A 16,928-nucleotide genomic window follows, 5' to 3' on the forward strand; every position below is an offset into this window, starting at 1 on the left:
CCAATGCTCTATCCAATGAGCCAAACTAGCTGGGGCTAGACTTTTATTTTTTAAATGTTTCCACCAAAATTATTTACCCATAGGGCAAACTTTCATTCAGTTATTTTAAATGACTAAGACAACATCATATACTGTATATATTTTTTCTCCTGGGGATAATGTAGATATATATTCTGGCAAGCTAAAATTGGTATTCTATTTGAAAATATGCTGAATTAATGAGTTTGTACTCTGTTTATAATGAACAATAAAGCAACCTAACTAAAATATATGTATTGATTTTGCCTTTAGCCCCTGCAAGTAAAACCACTCTACAGAAGACTGGAATTGCAAGCAACATTCTGGAGGCAATCTCTCAGGAAAATGAATCACAACACACATTGGAAAAGTGCATTGCATATTCTCAGCCTTTTGGTGATTATGCACAGGTAAATGAGTCTCAGATTTTGATGATATGTAGAAAAATTGGTTCAACCTCATATTGAGTTCACTGAGTATGAAATTGTGATCCCTATACTATCAGAGGAAATTAAAATTGCACTGATCTACACAATATTTTTTTGCTCACCATTTGGAATTTTAGGACATATTCAAGAAATTGCTAAGTATCATTTTGCACTATTTACCTGGCATTGTTTACACTATTGGTTGGCAAACTACAGAACAACTCCAGCCCACCATTTGTTTGGTAAATAAAGTTTTATTAGAATACGGCCGGGTTCATTCATTTAAACCTTGTCTGCAGTGCTGTTGTGCCACAGCAGAGAGTTGAGTAGTTCTAATAGAGACTTTATGGCTGCAGGGTTAAATATTTACAATGTAGCTCCTTACAGAAAAACTCTGCTGACCTCTGATTGACCCCAGTATAGACCTGGCTAAGAACCCCAAGGAAATGCCTCTGTTGTTCACCACTGCTCATTTATGTAGAAACATGATAACTACAGGCACTATTCTGCTCACTTTTAAACCAAACAGTCAATAACATGGAAAGTATTATATTCATAAGGTGTACCATACCATTACCTACTTATGTCAGTTTTGCTTTGCTTTTTTCCCCTTCAGTTTATTCTTAGTGGCTTTAACTGAGAATGTATGTCATGTTAGCAGTATATGATATGTGGTCATGAGGGTCTTACGATGAACAATTCTGATTCCTTCTCATTTCCCAGCGTAGTCAGCTTCTTCCCGCCTCTGTCCTCTCTGTGGGAACAGTGCTTCCACTTTGATTTCCTGGAATCAACTCTGTGTTTGTCTCCCCTGTCTCTAATGAACTTAGAAAAGGAAACCAGTGGGAATTCATTTAGAACAATTGATGCCTAAATATGCTTTTATGATAGGGTACTAGAAACGCAGGTCAAATAGACTGTAGAAATGGTGCAGCTGGATATTAGCAAAATATATGATAAGGGTCTCTTGTCTACCTGTGGGAAAGGGAGGAATCTGGGTTGTACGATGATGTAATTAGGTGGCAGCTACTTATATTTAAGGGACAGCAGTCATGAAGGGACACAACCTGGAAGGCATTCTCTTACGTGCTTCATAAAACTTCATCTTTGTTCCCTTACTAGTTAACATTTTAAATAATGACATATGTAAGGACATTGGTTGTATGCTGGTTATATTTCTAGGTGACAAAAGCCAAGGAAATAATCAGGAATGTATAAAATCTTTCATGAATAGTTTATAGCTGTGAAAATTAGAAACAACCTAAATTTCCAACAATTTATAGGACTGAGTATACAAATTATGTCATATTTATACCATGAAATACAATGCAAATATTAAAAATTATATAAAGCAATATGTAAACACATAAAATATTTTATAATCAATTGTTAATTTTAAAAATTCATAAAATATAGTCCCTGTGCAATTTTTTTGTTTGTTTCTTTATAAGGAACAAAATTTAATTTTATAAACAGGAAGAAGCACAATAATTAAGATGTAGTTAAATGTATGATTTAAGTTTTAAAAGTTATTTTTTCTACTTACCTTCCCTTTTATTTCACTTTTGGAATTAGCCTTGTTTTTCTCACTAGCAGTTTTATTAGATTACTGTGGTTTTGAATACTTAAATCCGCAGAAAGCCACTTTGCCATTTACACGTGGAGCAATTCTGTGATAAAGATGCCTCTTGCATCGCCAGCCCTCTTCCTGCCTCTCCCTTGCTTACCCAGAGATCCTGTGAGGGTGGGTCTTCCCTGGATTCCGCGTTCCCGGGGCAGTCCCTGCTGTTTCCTCAGGCTTGTTCATAAAGTGAGATTTGTTCTTTCTCATGTTCTTTCCTCCTCATAAAGTAAACTTAATTAAATGTTACTCATGGAATAAAGTGACTAGTAAAAGGTGGTCATGGTTTAGGAATCCTTCTATTTCCAGTGCTGAAATGGAGGAAGAGGTCTAAGGGAGGGAAACCAACATTTTTGCTTTGTTTTGAACACTTGCTACATGCTCTGCAATAAAAGCATTAAGTACGCTTACCCATCTTGTGAGCTTAAAATGACCGCCTGCATAATACAGATGGAAAGCATAAAGGGATAAATAATCTTTCCAAGTTCATGCAGTTAGGAAATGACTTCTCTGATTCCAAAGCCCACATTATCATTATACCAGGGAGAAGTTTCTCCAGGCATGGGGTGGTGTTTTATAGAGACTGGTTGGTTGGTTGGTTGGTCGGTCAGTCGGTCTGCACTGGCTGCTGTGTGTAAAGATTAGGAGAAAAAGCTATGTCAAGATATAGATAGATATAATAATGCCTATTTCCAATAAAACTATCACCCTTAAAAATTCTAGTTGGCATCCAGTATTGGTGAGGTTGTTTGTGTCAGATCATTCCTCCTGCATGTAATTGTTACTAAATTGTATTCAATATGAAAGAAAAACAGCTCTTGGTAGGCTCTGGAGAGCGACCAACAGCAGGCAGAAATGGAAGGGGAGTCAGTCCTTGAAAGAGGGAACCTGTACTGGATGAGACATGTGTTTCCGTGGCTTTTTGACCTCCCCCCTACTTCCTCCCTCTCCCCTCCCCCATTTATGCAGAAAAGTGCAGTCTTGCCAGCTGGTGGGATCAGAGGCCAGAGTTCAGGACTGTTCGCAAGGCTGAGAAGAAAGGGAGTAATTTCGGGAAAAGGGGTTTCATAAGAAGGAGCCTCAAAATCTCTGTGAACTCAGCCCAAGTGCACTTGACTGACTTGACTGTGTTTGTGTGAGGGAGACTCTAGGGGACCTGGTGGAAAGCACAGATGGAAAGGAAGACCTGTGAAGAGATACACCTCCTCCCCAGCACAGAGGGGACAATTTGGTGTTTGAGTTCAGAAAAGTTAACTCCTTACAACAAAAACCAACAGTCTTCAGAGGAAGATTATACAATCCACAGTCTCTATGATACTTCATCTACAGTGTCCAGTAAAAAGAATTACTAGATAACTGAAAAAACAGAATGTGACCTGCCATTAAGAAGAAAGGACTCCAAGGAGACCCAGATGTTGGTCTTAGTAGACAGTCTTATCTAAAACAACTACTATAATTATGTTCAGGAACTTTAAAAAAAATAAGGCCAAATGAACAGGTAGGGAATTTCAGGAAAAATACATTCTAAAAAAGAAGTATAGAATCTCTAGAATTGAAACATACAGTATCTGGAAAAAAAATACACTGTTTGGGCTTAGAGGAAGATTAGAGAAAGGAAGGGAAAATGGTTCAGTTAACATAGACAAATCAAGAGAAATAATTTAGTCTGAAGAACAGAGAGAAAGAGGTTGAAAACCAATGAACAGACCCTCAGGAATCAGAGGGACAATATCAAGCAGTCTAACATAAGTATAATTGGAGTCTCAGGAGGAGAGGAGAAAGATAAATGGGGCATAAAATATTTGAAGAAATAATGGTAAAAAAAACCCCAAAACTTCCCAACTTTGGTTTAAAAAAAGACTTACAGATCTGAGAAGTTCAGAGACCTCCTCTGCAAAACAGGATAAAGAAAAGCAACATTTTTTTTTAATCTAGGCACATTAGTTAATATGCTGAAAACCAAAGTTATAATGAGATTATCATGAAAGCAACCACAGAACAGTAACACACATTTTCTTGAGCTAGACTTTCTCAACCTTGGCACTATTGACATTCTGGGCTGGGTACTTCTGTTGTGCAGGGCTGTCTTGTACATTGTTGGATGTTTAGCATCATTCTTGTCTTCTACCCATTCGATCCCACCTCCCCCAACTGAGAACCACTTGTTAAAACAGCTGGTTAATGTGGGTAAAATAAAAAAGATAATATATTTTTTCTTTTAAAATTTATTTAAAAACAGCATCATGACAGAATATTGTGGGTTTTATAATGTTTGTAGATTTAATATATTTGACAGCAGTACAAAAGACAAAATGGGGTGAGTGAAATTATGTTTGTGGGGTTGTTACATTAGAACAATATTAACTCTAAGTAGGCTGTGATAAATTATGGAATACTTATTGTAATCCAGAAAGCAGTTGTTAAAAATTACAAAGAAGTATAGCTAAAATGTCAATCATTTTATTATTATGGAATTTTAAGAATATTTGATTAAGTCAAAAATATCAGGAAAGGAGAGAAAAATAGGATGAATAGAAAACAAATAGCTAAGTGGTAAATCTCAATTGAATGATGATAATAGTTAAATGAAAATGGACTGTATGTCCAATTAAAACAAAGAGATTGTCAGAACAAGGCAAAATTGTACATCTTTACCACTTCTATTCAACCTTTTACCTAAGGTTTTAGTGCAAAAAAGTTTTTAAAAGTATGGAATAGGAAAGTAAAAGTGAAAATGTCTCCTTGCATATGACATGATTCTTTACATTAAATTCTAAGAATCTGAAAAACAATCAGACTAATAAGTAAACTTTGCAAAGTCACAAGATAGAAGGGCAATATGGAAAAAATGAATTGTATTTCTCTGGGACTCTTACAAGGCTATGTACCTGTGTAGGATTGCACATGCTTAGGAAAGACCCTAAAATGAAGACAAAATTGTCAGCTCTCTGACTGGGTTGAAGGCATGGCCAAACACACACACACACACACACACACACACACACACACACACACACACACACACACACATACATACACAGCCCCTCAACAAAGTCTGGGAGCATTATTGGCTCCAGGTGTTAAAGGGAAACTCTGTCCAATTATCATCTGGCCACAAAGCTAATAGTACAGTCTTCAGTGACCACACACGACAAAGAAAACAGACTTTATATAACTAGTTTAGAAAAGTCACTAAAACAACAAAGAGCAATAACAAATTTTGAAGAGGGAGTGCAATCTGATTTCCAGAGTTGCCACATTATATTATTTTAAGTGGCCAGTTTCAACAAGAAAACCTGAGACATGCAAACAAGTAAAAATGTATGGCTCATACACTGGAAAAAGCAATTGAGAGAAACTCGTCCTAAGGAAGCCTACACATTGTACTTACTAGACAAAGACTTAAATCACCTATTTTAAGTATATTTAAAGAATGAAAGGAAACCATATCTAAGGAACTAAATGAAAGTATGAAAACAATGTCTCACAAAATAGAAAATTTCAATGAGACAAATTATTTAAAAAGGATCAAATAGAAATTCTGGATTTGAAACGTACAATAGCTGAAATGAAAAGTTTTCTAGGGCATAGCAGCAGATTTGAACAGGCAAAAAAAGGAATCAACATGTTTGGAAGAGAGGTCAATTGAAATTATACAGTCTGAAGAATAGATAAAGACAAGAAAAATGAACAATAACATGTGTTGGTGAGGATGTGGAGAAATTGTTACCCTCATGCATTGCTGGGGGAAATGTAAAATGCTGTGCTGCTTTGGAAAACAGTTTAGCAATAACTGAAGGTGTTCAGTGCAGCGTTACCATATTAGCTAGGTACATTCCCAAGAGAACTGAAATATATGTCCTCGCACAAAATTGTACATGAATTTTCATAGCAGCATTATTCATAATAGCCAAAAAGGAAACAACTCAAGTGTGCATCAATTGATGAATAAACAAATGTGGTATATCCATAAATGGAATATTATCCAGCCATAAAAGGAATTGGAGTTCTGATCCTTGTCACAACATGGTTGAGCCTTGAAAGCATGATGCTAAGTGAAGTAAGCCAAATTATGAAAGTTCACATATTGTGATTCCATGTACTGGTATATGAAATGTCAGGAACACACAAATCTACAGAGAGAGTAAAGAGATGGTGGTGACTAGGGGTCAGAGGAATTGGGAGTTGAATGACTACTAACAGGTACAGGGTGTCTCTTTGGAGTGATGACAGATTAGATACTAGATTTAGGTGTTTAAAAATACCTGGAATTAGGTTGTGGTGATGGTTGCACAACTTTGTCAATATCAACAAAAACTGGACTCTAATTTTAAAAAACAAGAGGTCCTAAAAGTATCTATTGGTAAGCAAACAAGTGAAACCATTTATTCCAGATCTAGTTATCATTAGAAACTAAAATGGCTACCCCTCCCATTTCCCTAGTTGATTATAATTAGTGATAATTGCCATTGAGCTTCAGTTATTTTCTCCAAAACTGCATTTCTTAAATATTTGAACTGTTATTGAAAAAAAATCAGAAATAGATTATTAAAAAAAAAAGTTTAAAATTTGTACTTGTAGTGATAATAGCATTATAGCGCCTATATAATCCTGTTAGTTTGAATGTACCACCTATATAATCCTGTTAGTTTGAATGTACCAGTGGAGTTTGACATTTCAGATTTGAGATGGAGGTAAATAGGTACATCTATGTCAGATGGTTGGAAGAAGCTCACCTGAAGGGAGCAAATTAACTGGATATTTTTAAACACCTAAATCTAATATCTAATTATAATGTCACAAACATTCCCCCCCCCCTTTTTTTAGGAAATAGAAAAAATAAGTCAATTTCTTTTAAGCAACTTTTCATTTTGACTTGATCATTAGTTTTAATAATGTAAGCAGTGATTTTCAACCTTTTCCATGTCATGGCACACATAAACTAAATACTAAAATTCTGTGGCACACCAAAAAAAAAAAATGTATATTTTGCTCCTCCTCCCCCCAAGAAAAACATAGGTTAATTTTGATTCATTCACACCATATGGCTATTGTTGTGTTGGCTCTTGTCATTTTTAAAATTCAATTTACGGGGAAAGAGGTCAATGCCCCTGACCACATAGTCATGAATTGCATGTTTTTAAAATGCTTGTAGCACACTGTTTGAAAATTGCTGGTGTAAAGAATAACATAAGAATTATCTCAGCTGTTTCATATGACTGTTCACACTGTGGGTTTTTTGTTTTGTTTTGTTAATTCCCACCCGAGGATATTTTTCCATTGATTTTTTTTTTTTTTTAGAGAGAGTGGAAGAGAGAAGGAAAGACAGAGAGAAACATCAATGTGAGAAAAGCACATCCATTGGTTGCCCCCTGTACGCGCCCCAACTGCAACCGCTGTACGTGCCCTTGACTAGAATCAAACCTTTGGTCCACAGGCTGACGCTCTGTCCACTGCGCCAAACCCGTTAGGGCGGTTTGTTGTTTTGTTGTTGTTTCTCATTTAACACTGGTCATACTGGGTTGCTCTTTGCTATGCTGTACATTAGGAGAATACTACTTACCTGGGTATTGTAATCTTTTGTTCCTTTTGGTCACCAAGGCATCTTTCCTGCCAGGAAGCTGGCTGCCTTTTCCAGTGAATCAGCTACAGAATGTGTGAAAAGATGGTGTGATGAGAGAAGAGGAGTCAAAAAAAGGAAAGGTGTAGATGATGCTTAGTCCTGTCCTTTATTGCCCAATGCTGCCACCTAGTGGGAAAATAATGCAGTGAGCCTTGCCAAAAAGATTTTTGTGTGGACTGTGATAGATCTCCATCTTGTGGCAAACACTAACTATATACAGTATTTTTAAAAACCTAAACCCACTTTAAACAATAATTGTGAAACCACAGATTATTTTTATATTAATCCTAGATAACAACTTGGAAAGCACTTTTAAAAAATGAGTTTTGCTAAAAATTGTAATTAAGAAAAGCAAACTTTTAAAATTTATTTTAACTTACCCTTATTACTTTATTTATAGAACAATACTGTGTTCACCACCGAATTTATTTATCTATTTTTGTTAATCCTCACCCAAGGATATTTTTCCATTGATTTTTTTTTTAGAGAGAGAAGGAAGGGGGAGAGACAGAGAAACATCTATGTGAGAGACACATCAATTGGTTGCCTCCCGCACCTAACCAGGGCCAGGGATGGAGCCTGCAACTGAGGTATGTGTCCTTGACCCAGAATCAAACCTGGGACCCTTTAGTCTGCGGGCTGACACTCTATCCACGGAGCCAAACTGGGTAGGGCCTAAGTTTATTTTTTTAATTAAATTTATTGGGGTGAAATTGTTTAACAGGATCATATAGGTTTCAAGTGCACATTCCTATGAGACATGATCTTTAGCCCCATTTTACCTTTTCTAAGTTTTGTCTCTTTAGTGGAGTCATATTTGATGGAGAACCTAAAAAGAACTCTACCAGTTTTTCTAGAATCTCAACTGAACCTTTAATATCCTTTTCTTATAGTTCCAAGTTCAGCTTTTGTCTTTTCTGCAATAATTAGGCACAGTTCATTTCTAAAATTTTATTTAAATAGAATTTTCCCAATGTTAACATGTTTTTAAACCAACATGCTTCATTTTGTAATATTAATAATAAAAATTTTGTTTTATATATATATGTATACACACACATAGGCGTTTTCAATTCTCATTATGCTCGAGTATTTAAATCATTTTGAATTGATGTATGATGTCAGCTGAGGGTCAGTTTCATTCTTTTGCCTATGGCTGTTCAGTTTCCCCAGCACCACGTATTGAGGAGGCTGTCCTTCCCCATTGTACATTCTTGGCTCCTTTATCATAAATTAATTAACCATTTATGTGTGGATTTATTTCTGGCCGTTTTATTCTGGTCCATGTGTCTGTATTTTTTTATGCCATACTGTTTTGATTACTGTAGCTTTGTCAGACAGTTTGAAATCAGGATGCGGGTGCCTCCAAATTCGTTATTTTTCAAGGTTGCTTTGTCTACTGGAGTGTTCTGTAGTTCCACACAAATTTTAGGATTATTTGTTCTAGTACTGTGAATCATGCCTGTAGAATTTTGATAGGGATTGAATTGAATCTGCAGAATACTTTGGATAACACGAACATTTTAATACTAATTTTTCCAGTCCTTGAGTACAGACTATCTTTTCATTTATTTGTGTCGTCTTCAGTTTTTATTTCATCAGTGTCTTATACTTTTCAGTGTACAGATCTTTCATCTCCTTAGTTAAATTTATACTTGTTTTTTATTCTTGATGGTATAAGTGGGATTTTCTTAGTTTCTCTTTCTGATAGTCATTATTAGTGTATAGAAAAGCAACCGATTTTCATATACCCATTTAGTATCTTGTAACTTTACTGAAATCATTTATTAGTCCTAACAGTTTTTTGGAGGAGTCTTTAGGATTTTCTTTGTATAATACCATGTTATCTACAAATAGTGACAGTTTTACCTCTTGCTCTCCAATTTGGGTACATTTATTTATTTATTAGCTTAATTGCTCTAGCGAGGGCTTCCAAACCTATGTTGAATGAAAGTGTCAAAAGTGTGCATCCTTGACTTGTTCCTAATCTTGGAAGAAAAGCTGTTAGCTTTTCACTATTGAGTCTGATGTTATTTGTGGGCTGGCCACAGGTGGCCTGTATTGTGTTGAAGTACATTCCCTTTATACACACTTTGTTGAGGGTTGTTAATCATGAAAGGATGGTGAATTTTTTCAAATGCTTTTTCTGCACCTATTAAGATGATCATGGTTTTGTTAATGGGGTGTATCACATTGATTGATTTGTGAACGTTGAACCATTCTTGTACTATTCCTGGAGTAAATCCTATGTGATTATGGTGTATGATCCTTTTAATGTTTCGTTGAATTCAGTTTCCTAATTATTTTGTTGAGGATTTTGCATCTGTGTTCATCAAGGATATTTGCCTGTAACTTTCTTTTCTTGTAATGTCCTTGTTTGGTTTTGCCTCGTTTATTTTTTGGAAGACTTTTAGAAGGATTGGTACCAATTCTTCTCTAAATATTTGGTAGCATTCTTCAGTGAAGTTATCTGGTCCTGGACTTTTGTTTGTTGGGAGGTTTTGATTACTGACTTAATCTCATTACTAGTAATCAGTGTGTTCATACTTTCTAGCTCTTCATGATTCAGTCTCGGAAGGTTGTGTGTTTCTAGGAATTTATCCATTTCTTCTAGGTTGTCCATTTTGTTGGCCTGTGAGTGCTCATGGTAGTCTGTTATTATCCTTTGTATTTCTTTTGTATCACTTGTAATATCTGTTCGGTTCTGATTTTATTTGAGTCCTCTGTCTTTTTTTGTGATCAGTCTAGCTAAAAGTTTGTCTATTTTATTTTTTTTAAAAACCAGCTTAGTTTCATTAATCTTTTCTATTATCTTTTTAGTCTCTATTTCTGCTCTGGTCTTTATTTTTTCCTTCTACTTTGGACTTTGTTTGTTCTTCTTTTGCTTTATTCACTGAAGTGTAAAGTTAGAGTGTTTATGTGAGATATTCTTTTTTTCTTAATGTAAGCATTTATTACTGTGAACTTTTAAATCCTCACCTAAAGATATGCTTTTTGTTTGTTTGTTTTAATTGATTTTAGAGAGAGAGGAAGGGAGAGAAAAAGAGAGGAGAGAGAAACATCCATGTGAGAAAGAAACATCGATCGGTTGCCTCCCATCCGGGCCCTGACTGGAGACCGAACCCACAACCTAGGCACGTGCGTGCCCTTGACTGGAAATCAAACCCACACCCTTTTGGTGCCGGGGATGATGCGCTCTTACACCCACTGGGCCACCCGGCGGGGCAGAACTTACCTGTGAGAACTGCTTTTGTGTCTCATAAGTGTTGGAATATTGCATTTCCATTTTCATTTGCCAAAAGGTATTTTTAAAATATTCCTTTAATTTTTTGACTCATTGGTTGTTCAGGAGCAAGCATGTTGTTTCTTTTCACATTTTAAAATTTTCAGTTTTCTTTTTGTAATTGTTTTCTATTTTCCTACCATTGTGGTCAGAAAATATGCTTGGTATGATTTCAGTCTTCCTAAATGTATTGAGACCTGTTTTGTGGCCTAACATATGATCTGTCCTGGGGGATGTTCTGTGTCCACTTGAGAAGAACATGTATTAGGTTGCTTTGGGGTGGAACGTTCTGTATATGTCTGTCAGGACCATCCATTTTAATGGGCAGTTTAAGGCCAATTTCCTTTTTTATTTTCCTTCTGGATGATCAATCCAGAAATGAAATACGGGTGTTAAAGTTCCCTGCTATTATTGTTCACTATTTCCCCACGTTTCTGCTGAAAATCTGTTGACAGTCTAATGGGGGTTGCATTGTACTTAGTAAGTTATTTTTCTCTTGGTGCTTGTAAGATGCTGTCCTTGTCTTTAACGTTTACACTTGAATTATAACATCTTGGTGTGGGTCTCTGTTTATCTTGTCTTGAAATCTCTGTGATTCCTAGACTGGATATCTGTTTTCTTCCCCAGGTTAGAAACATTTTCAACCAGTATTTCCTCAAATTAAGTTTTCTTCTTCTTTCCCCTTTCTTCTCCTTCTGGAGCCCCTATAACGCAATTGTTGATCTGCCTGATGTTGTTCCATAACCCACTTAAGCTTTCTTCACTTTTGCTCATTTTGCTATTTTGATCGGATGAGTTCCACTGCCCTTTTCAGGTTCACTGTTCCTTTCTTCTGCTTCATGTGTTCTGTGTTGAACCTTGCTATTGAATTTTTCAGTTCACATACTGTATTCTTCAGCTCTGTGATTTCTGTTCAGTACTTTCTTATATTTTCTCTTTGTTGAAATTCTCACATTGTTCATCCATTTTTCTTCTGAGTTTGGTGAACATCTTTATGACTGTTATTTTGAACCCTTTTCAGGTAATTCACTTATCTCTATTTTATTAAGGTCTTTTTTATATTGTTCTTTCATTAGAGTTGATTCCTCTATTTATTTTCCTTGATTCTCTGTGTTAGTTTTTATGCATTACATAAAACAGTCACCTCTCCCAATCTTGGAATGGCCTTGTGTCAGAAAAGAACCTTATCATTCAACCCTGCCCTGGCTCTTTCTTGTCTTCAAAACTTTGTGATTATCCAAGTAGCCTACTTCACTCTTCATGGCTCCCAGTAGTTGAAGTTGTGCCAAAACCTGTCAGTTTCCCAAAGGAGAAAGTCTCATTCAGCACCTACATTCAGACACTCAAGCAGTAACTTTGAGGATTAGAATATACCTATTTCAGGGGAAGACCGGGAGATGGGCATGTCTGCCTGCCCCCTCTGCACTGAGCCCTGAGATGATGGCCAGTTAAGAACTGTTTATTTCCTACCATCCTGTTGAACCCATGAACACAAGCTCTGCTAGCCACCAGAGCCAGGCGACCAAGACGTATCCTTTGGGTGGCCGCTGCAAATCCCAGACGTGTACACAAGCTCCTTTCTCAGAGACACTCACAACCTGCAGGGACGCAGATAGAGAGCAGAAGATGGTGCTGGCTGCCTCCATTTTGGAGATTATCTCAGTAGTTCTGTAGATGCATGTTAAAGTAGATGCCTAGCCCTCAGGCTTTCCTGTGGATGCATGCCCCATGACTTTCCAAGCTAGATGTTTTGAGAGCTCATCTCTCAGGTGCAGATGTGGGGTTCAGACCCTTTGCTCCTCAGGGAGAAGCTCAGGGTTATGAGTTCCCTCCTAGTTATGGGTTGTCACACTCAAGGTGGGGTTTATGGCGAGATGGTATCTCAGGCTCTCTACACTTTCTGATATAGGTGTTTTACTCATCTGCCTGATGTGTAGGAGTGTCTTACCTAGTTCTTGGGTTTCTTTCAGAGGCAATGCCTCCACCTGTAGCTGTAGGCTTGATTTGTCCATGGCTGGAGGTGAGTTCAAGATCTTCCTACATCACCATCTTGGACTAGAACCACAAGGAGTCTCTTGTACCCATGAACTCAGTCTCAGCCGTTACCACCTCCTGGCCAGGATCCTTCCCTTTGTACTTCCACCTGCTCCTTTTGTCATTATTTCAGAGCAAACCTCAGATATATTTACACACTGTATTACCAGGGAAAGAATTGAGACAGGAATCAAAGCCAAATTCTTTGTTAATCTGGGTTTTCTTTTGTGAGACATTCCTACAAACCTTTATGTGAAGGAGGATTTTATTCAACTGCCACAACAGTAGACTATACCAAAATAGATTCCTTACTTTCAGTCATGTCTTCCCTAGTTTTTAAAAAAGTGTTTCTATTTTTCCAGCTTTATTGAGGTATATTTGACAAAATTGTAAGATACTGAAAGTGTGCAACATAATGATTTGATATATGTATACCTTATGAAAGGAGTCTCTTACCAAGTTAATTGACAGTCATCACCTTCTATACTTTTTTTGGGGGGCGGGGGGAGCTCAGCATGTTTTAATTATACAACACACTGTTACCAACAGTGGTCACCAGGTTATACATTAAATCCTCAGAGCTTATTCATCCTGTAACTGAGAAGTTTATACCCTTTTCCTGACCTCTCCCTAGTTCCCTCACCCCCCAGCCTTTGGCAACCACTTTTCTACTCTGTTTCTATGAAGTTGACTTTTTCTTTTTATTCTACATATAAGTGATACTGTATGGTATTTGTCTTTTCTCTGTGTGGCTTATTAACTGAATTCCCTCAAATTTCATCTGTGTTGTCTCAAGTGCAAAATTTCCTTCTTTTTGAAGATTAAACAATATTCCTGTATGTTTGTCTGTATATAATATTTTCTTTATCCATTTATGTGACAATGGGCACTTAGTTTGTTTCCATACCTTGGCTACTGTAAATAATACTGATATGAAAGTTGGAGTACAGATATCTCTTCAAGATAATGATTTTGTTTTCAAAGGAAAACAGTATACTCAGTATGGGATTGTTGGGTTATATAGTAGTTCTATTTTTAATTTCTTGAGGAATCTCCATGGTGTTGTCCATAGTGGTTGTACAAGTTTACATTCTAACCAACAGTGTACAAGGGTTCTTTTTTCACCCCATACTCACCAACATTTATCTCTTGTCTTTTTTATAATAGACTTCCTAACAGGTGTGAGGTGATGTTGATTTGCATTTCCCTGATGATTAGTGACACTGAGTTCTTTTCATGTACTCAGTCCTGTTGGCCATTTGTATGTCATCTTTGGAAAAAAATGTATATTTAGGACAGTGATGGCGAACCTTTTGAGCTCGGCGTGTCAGCATTTTGAAAAACCCTAACTTAACTCTGGTGCTGTGTCACATATAGAAATTTTTTGATATTTGCAACCATAGTAAAACAAAGGCTTACATTTTTGATATTTATTTTATATATTTAAATGCCATTTGACAAAGAAAAATCAACCAAAAAAATGAGTTCGCATGTCACCTCTGACACGCGTGTCATAGGTTCGCCATCACTGATTTAGCACCTTTTCCCTTTTTAAAATCAGATTGTTTTCTGCTGTTGAGTTGTGTGAGTTATGTATGTTCCCTGTATTTTCCGGATATCACCCCTTATATGTGGTTTGCAGATATTTTCTCCCAGCCTGTAAGTGGACTTTTCATTTTGTTGATGGGCTCCCTTTGCTGTGCAGAAGCTATTTGATTTTATTTAATCTCACCAGTATTTTTGCTTTTGTTGCCTATGCTTTTGGTGTCAAATCCAAAAAAATCATTGCCAAGACCAATGGCAAGGGGAGGCTTACCCCTCGTTTTCTTTTAGTAGTTTTATGGTTTAAGATCTTATATTTAGGTCTTTAATTCATTGAGTTAATTTTTGTGTATGTTGTAAGATTGTGATCCAGTTTTATTCTTTTGCATGTGGTTATCCAGGGCTGAGCACGGAATATTTTGTCATTTATTGTGTCCTCTAATTTCTTTGATCAATGTTATTTTCAGTGTGTAGATTTCTCACCTCTGAGGTATTGTATTAGTTTTGATGCATATATATATAATATATATATATATATAATTTGTTTAAATTTTCTTTTTGAAGTTCATTGTTTATAGTAATGCACCTGATTTTTGTATCTTGCAACTTTATTGAAATTGTTTATTAGAGCTAACAGTCTTTTTCATGGAGCTTTTAAGGCATCGATATATAATATCATATGAAAACAGACAGTTACTTCATGATTTGGATACCTTTTGTTATCTGTGGGCTTGTCATATGACATTTATTATATTGAGGTATGTGTCTCTATACTCAGTTTGTTGAGTTTCTATCATGAAAGAACACTGAATTTTGCCAGATGATTTGAGATGATTTGAGGTCATGATTTTTATCTTTTATTAATAGGGTATATCACATTGATTTGTAGCTGCTGAACCATTCTTTGACCCCTGGAATAAATCCCATGTGATATGGTGTATGATCCTTTTAATGTAGTGTTGAATTTAGTTTAGTAATATTTTGTTAAGGACTTTTGCATCTATGTTTATTAAGGATATTTGCCTGTAATTTTCTTTTCTTATAATGTCCTTGTCTGGTTTTGGTACCAGGGTAATGCTAGCCTTGTAAAATGAGTTTTGAAGTGTTGCCTCCTTGTTTATTTTTTAGAAAAAAATTGAGAAGGATTGGTATTAATTGTTCTTTAAATGCTTGGTAGAATTTACCAGTGAAGCCTTCTGGTCCTAGAATTTTGTTTAAGAGGTTTTTTGATTACTGGTGCAATCTTCTTACTACTAATCTAATCATTCTGTTCAGAGTTCCTGTGTCTTCATAATTCAGTCATATTTGTGTGTTTCTAGGAATTCACCCATTTCTTCTAAATTATCCAATTTGTTTGCCTATAATTATTCTTAGTGATCTCTCTGATCCATTTCTGATAGGTTGTAACGACTCCTTTCATTGTAACTTTAAGTCCTCATTTTCATGGTGAGGCTAACTGAAGTTTTGTCAATTTTATCTTTTCAGAAAACCAGCTCTTAGTTTCATTTATCTTTTTCTATTGTCTTTTTAATTTCTATTTTATTTGTTTGATCTTTGTTATTTCCTCTTTTCTACCCACTTTGGGCTTAGTATGTTTCTAGTTCCTTGAGGTGTTGAGTTAGGTTATTTGAGATCATTCTTTTTCTTCATGTAGGCATTTATCACTATAAACTTCCCTTAACTGCTTTTGCTGCATTCCACAAGTTTTGATAAATTGTTTTTCGCTTTTCTCAAGATTATTTTGATTTCTTCGATTCATTGTTCAGAAACATGTTGTTTAACCACCCTTATTTGTGAATTTTCCAGTTTTCTTCTTATAGCTGTTTTCTAGTCTCATAACATTGTGGTCTGAGAAGATGCTTGATTGGATTTTGATCTTCTTAAATTTATTGAGACTTGTTTTGTGGCTTAATGTACAATCTATCTTGGAGAATGTTCCATGTGTTGAGAATGTGTATTTGGTAGCTTTGGGATGGAACATTCTGTATATGTCTGTAAGGTCCATCTGGTTTAATGTGTAGTTTAAGGCCAATGTCTCCTTAATGATTTTCTTCCTGTATAAAGTGGAGTATGCACTTTCCCTGCTCTTATTATGTTGTTGCAGATTTCTCACATCAGAAGATTAATATTTGTGTTGTATATTAGGTGCACCTATTTTGGGTTCATAAATATTTGTAATTATTACATCCTCATGATTGTCTCTCTTACAACATTCTTTGGTTTAAAGTTTATTTTGTCTTGAGATAAGTACAGTTACCTTTGCTTCATTTGATGTCTATTTGTATGGAATACTGTACTCAGCAAAGTTGTCCTTCAGAATTGGAGAGACAGGTATCCAGACTATAAACAGCTGGAGCTCGTACACCTGTAAGAATTGCT

At 36.0% G+C, this 16,928-nt stretch overlaps 1 protein-coding gene across 2 annotated transcripts in view; it reads left to right on the forward strand.

The window, feature by feature from the left end:
* RAVER2 (ribonucleoprotein, PTB binding 2) overlaps nucleotides 1-16,928 on the forward strand; it is a 99,522-nt gene that overhangs the window by 79,378 nt on the left and 3,216 nt on the right. For both annotated transcript variants that reach the window (XM_036347933.1, XM_036347934.1), the window contains exon 11: nucleotides 292-428. In XM_036347933.1, the coding sequence (XP_036203826.1) occupies nucleotides 292-428 (137 nt within the window). The remainder of the gene's footprint in view (nucleotides 1-291; nucleotides 429-16,928) is intronic.

This window comes from Myotis myotis, unplaced genomic scaffold (genome assembly GCF_014108235.1).
Source record: "Myotis myotis isolate mMyoMyo1 unplaced genomic scaffold, mMyoMyo1.p scaffold_m19_p_2, whole genome shotgun sequence".
NCBI lineage: Eukaryota > Metazoa > Chordata > Mammalia > Chiroptera > Vespertilionidae > Myotis > Myotis myotis.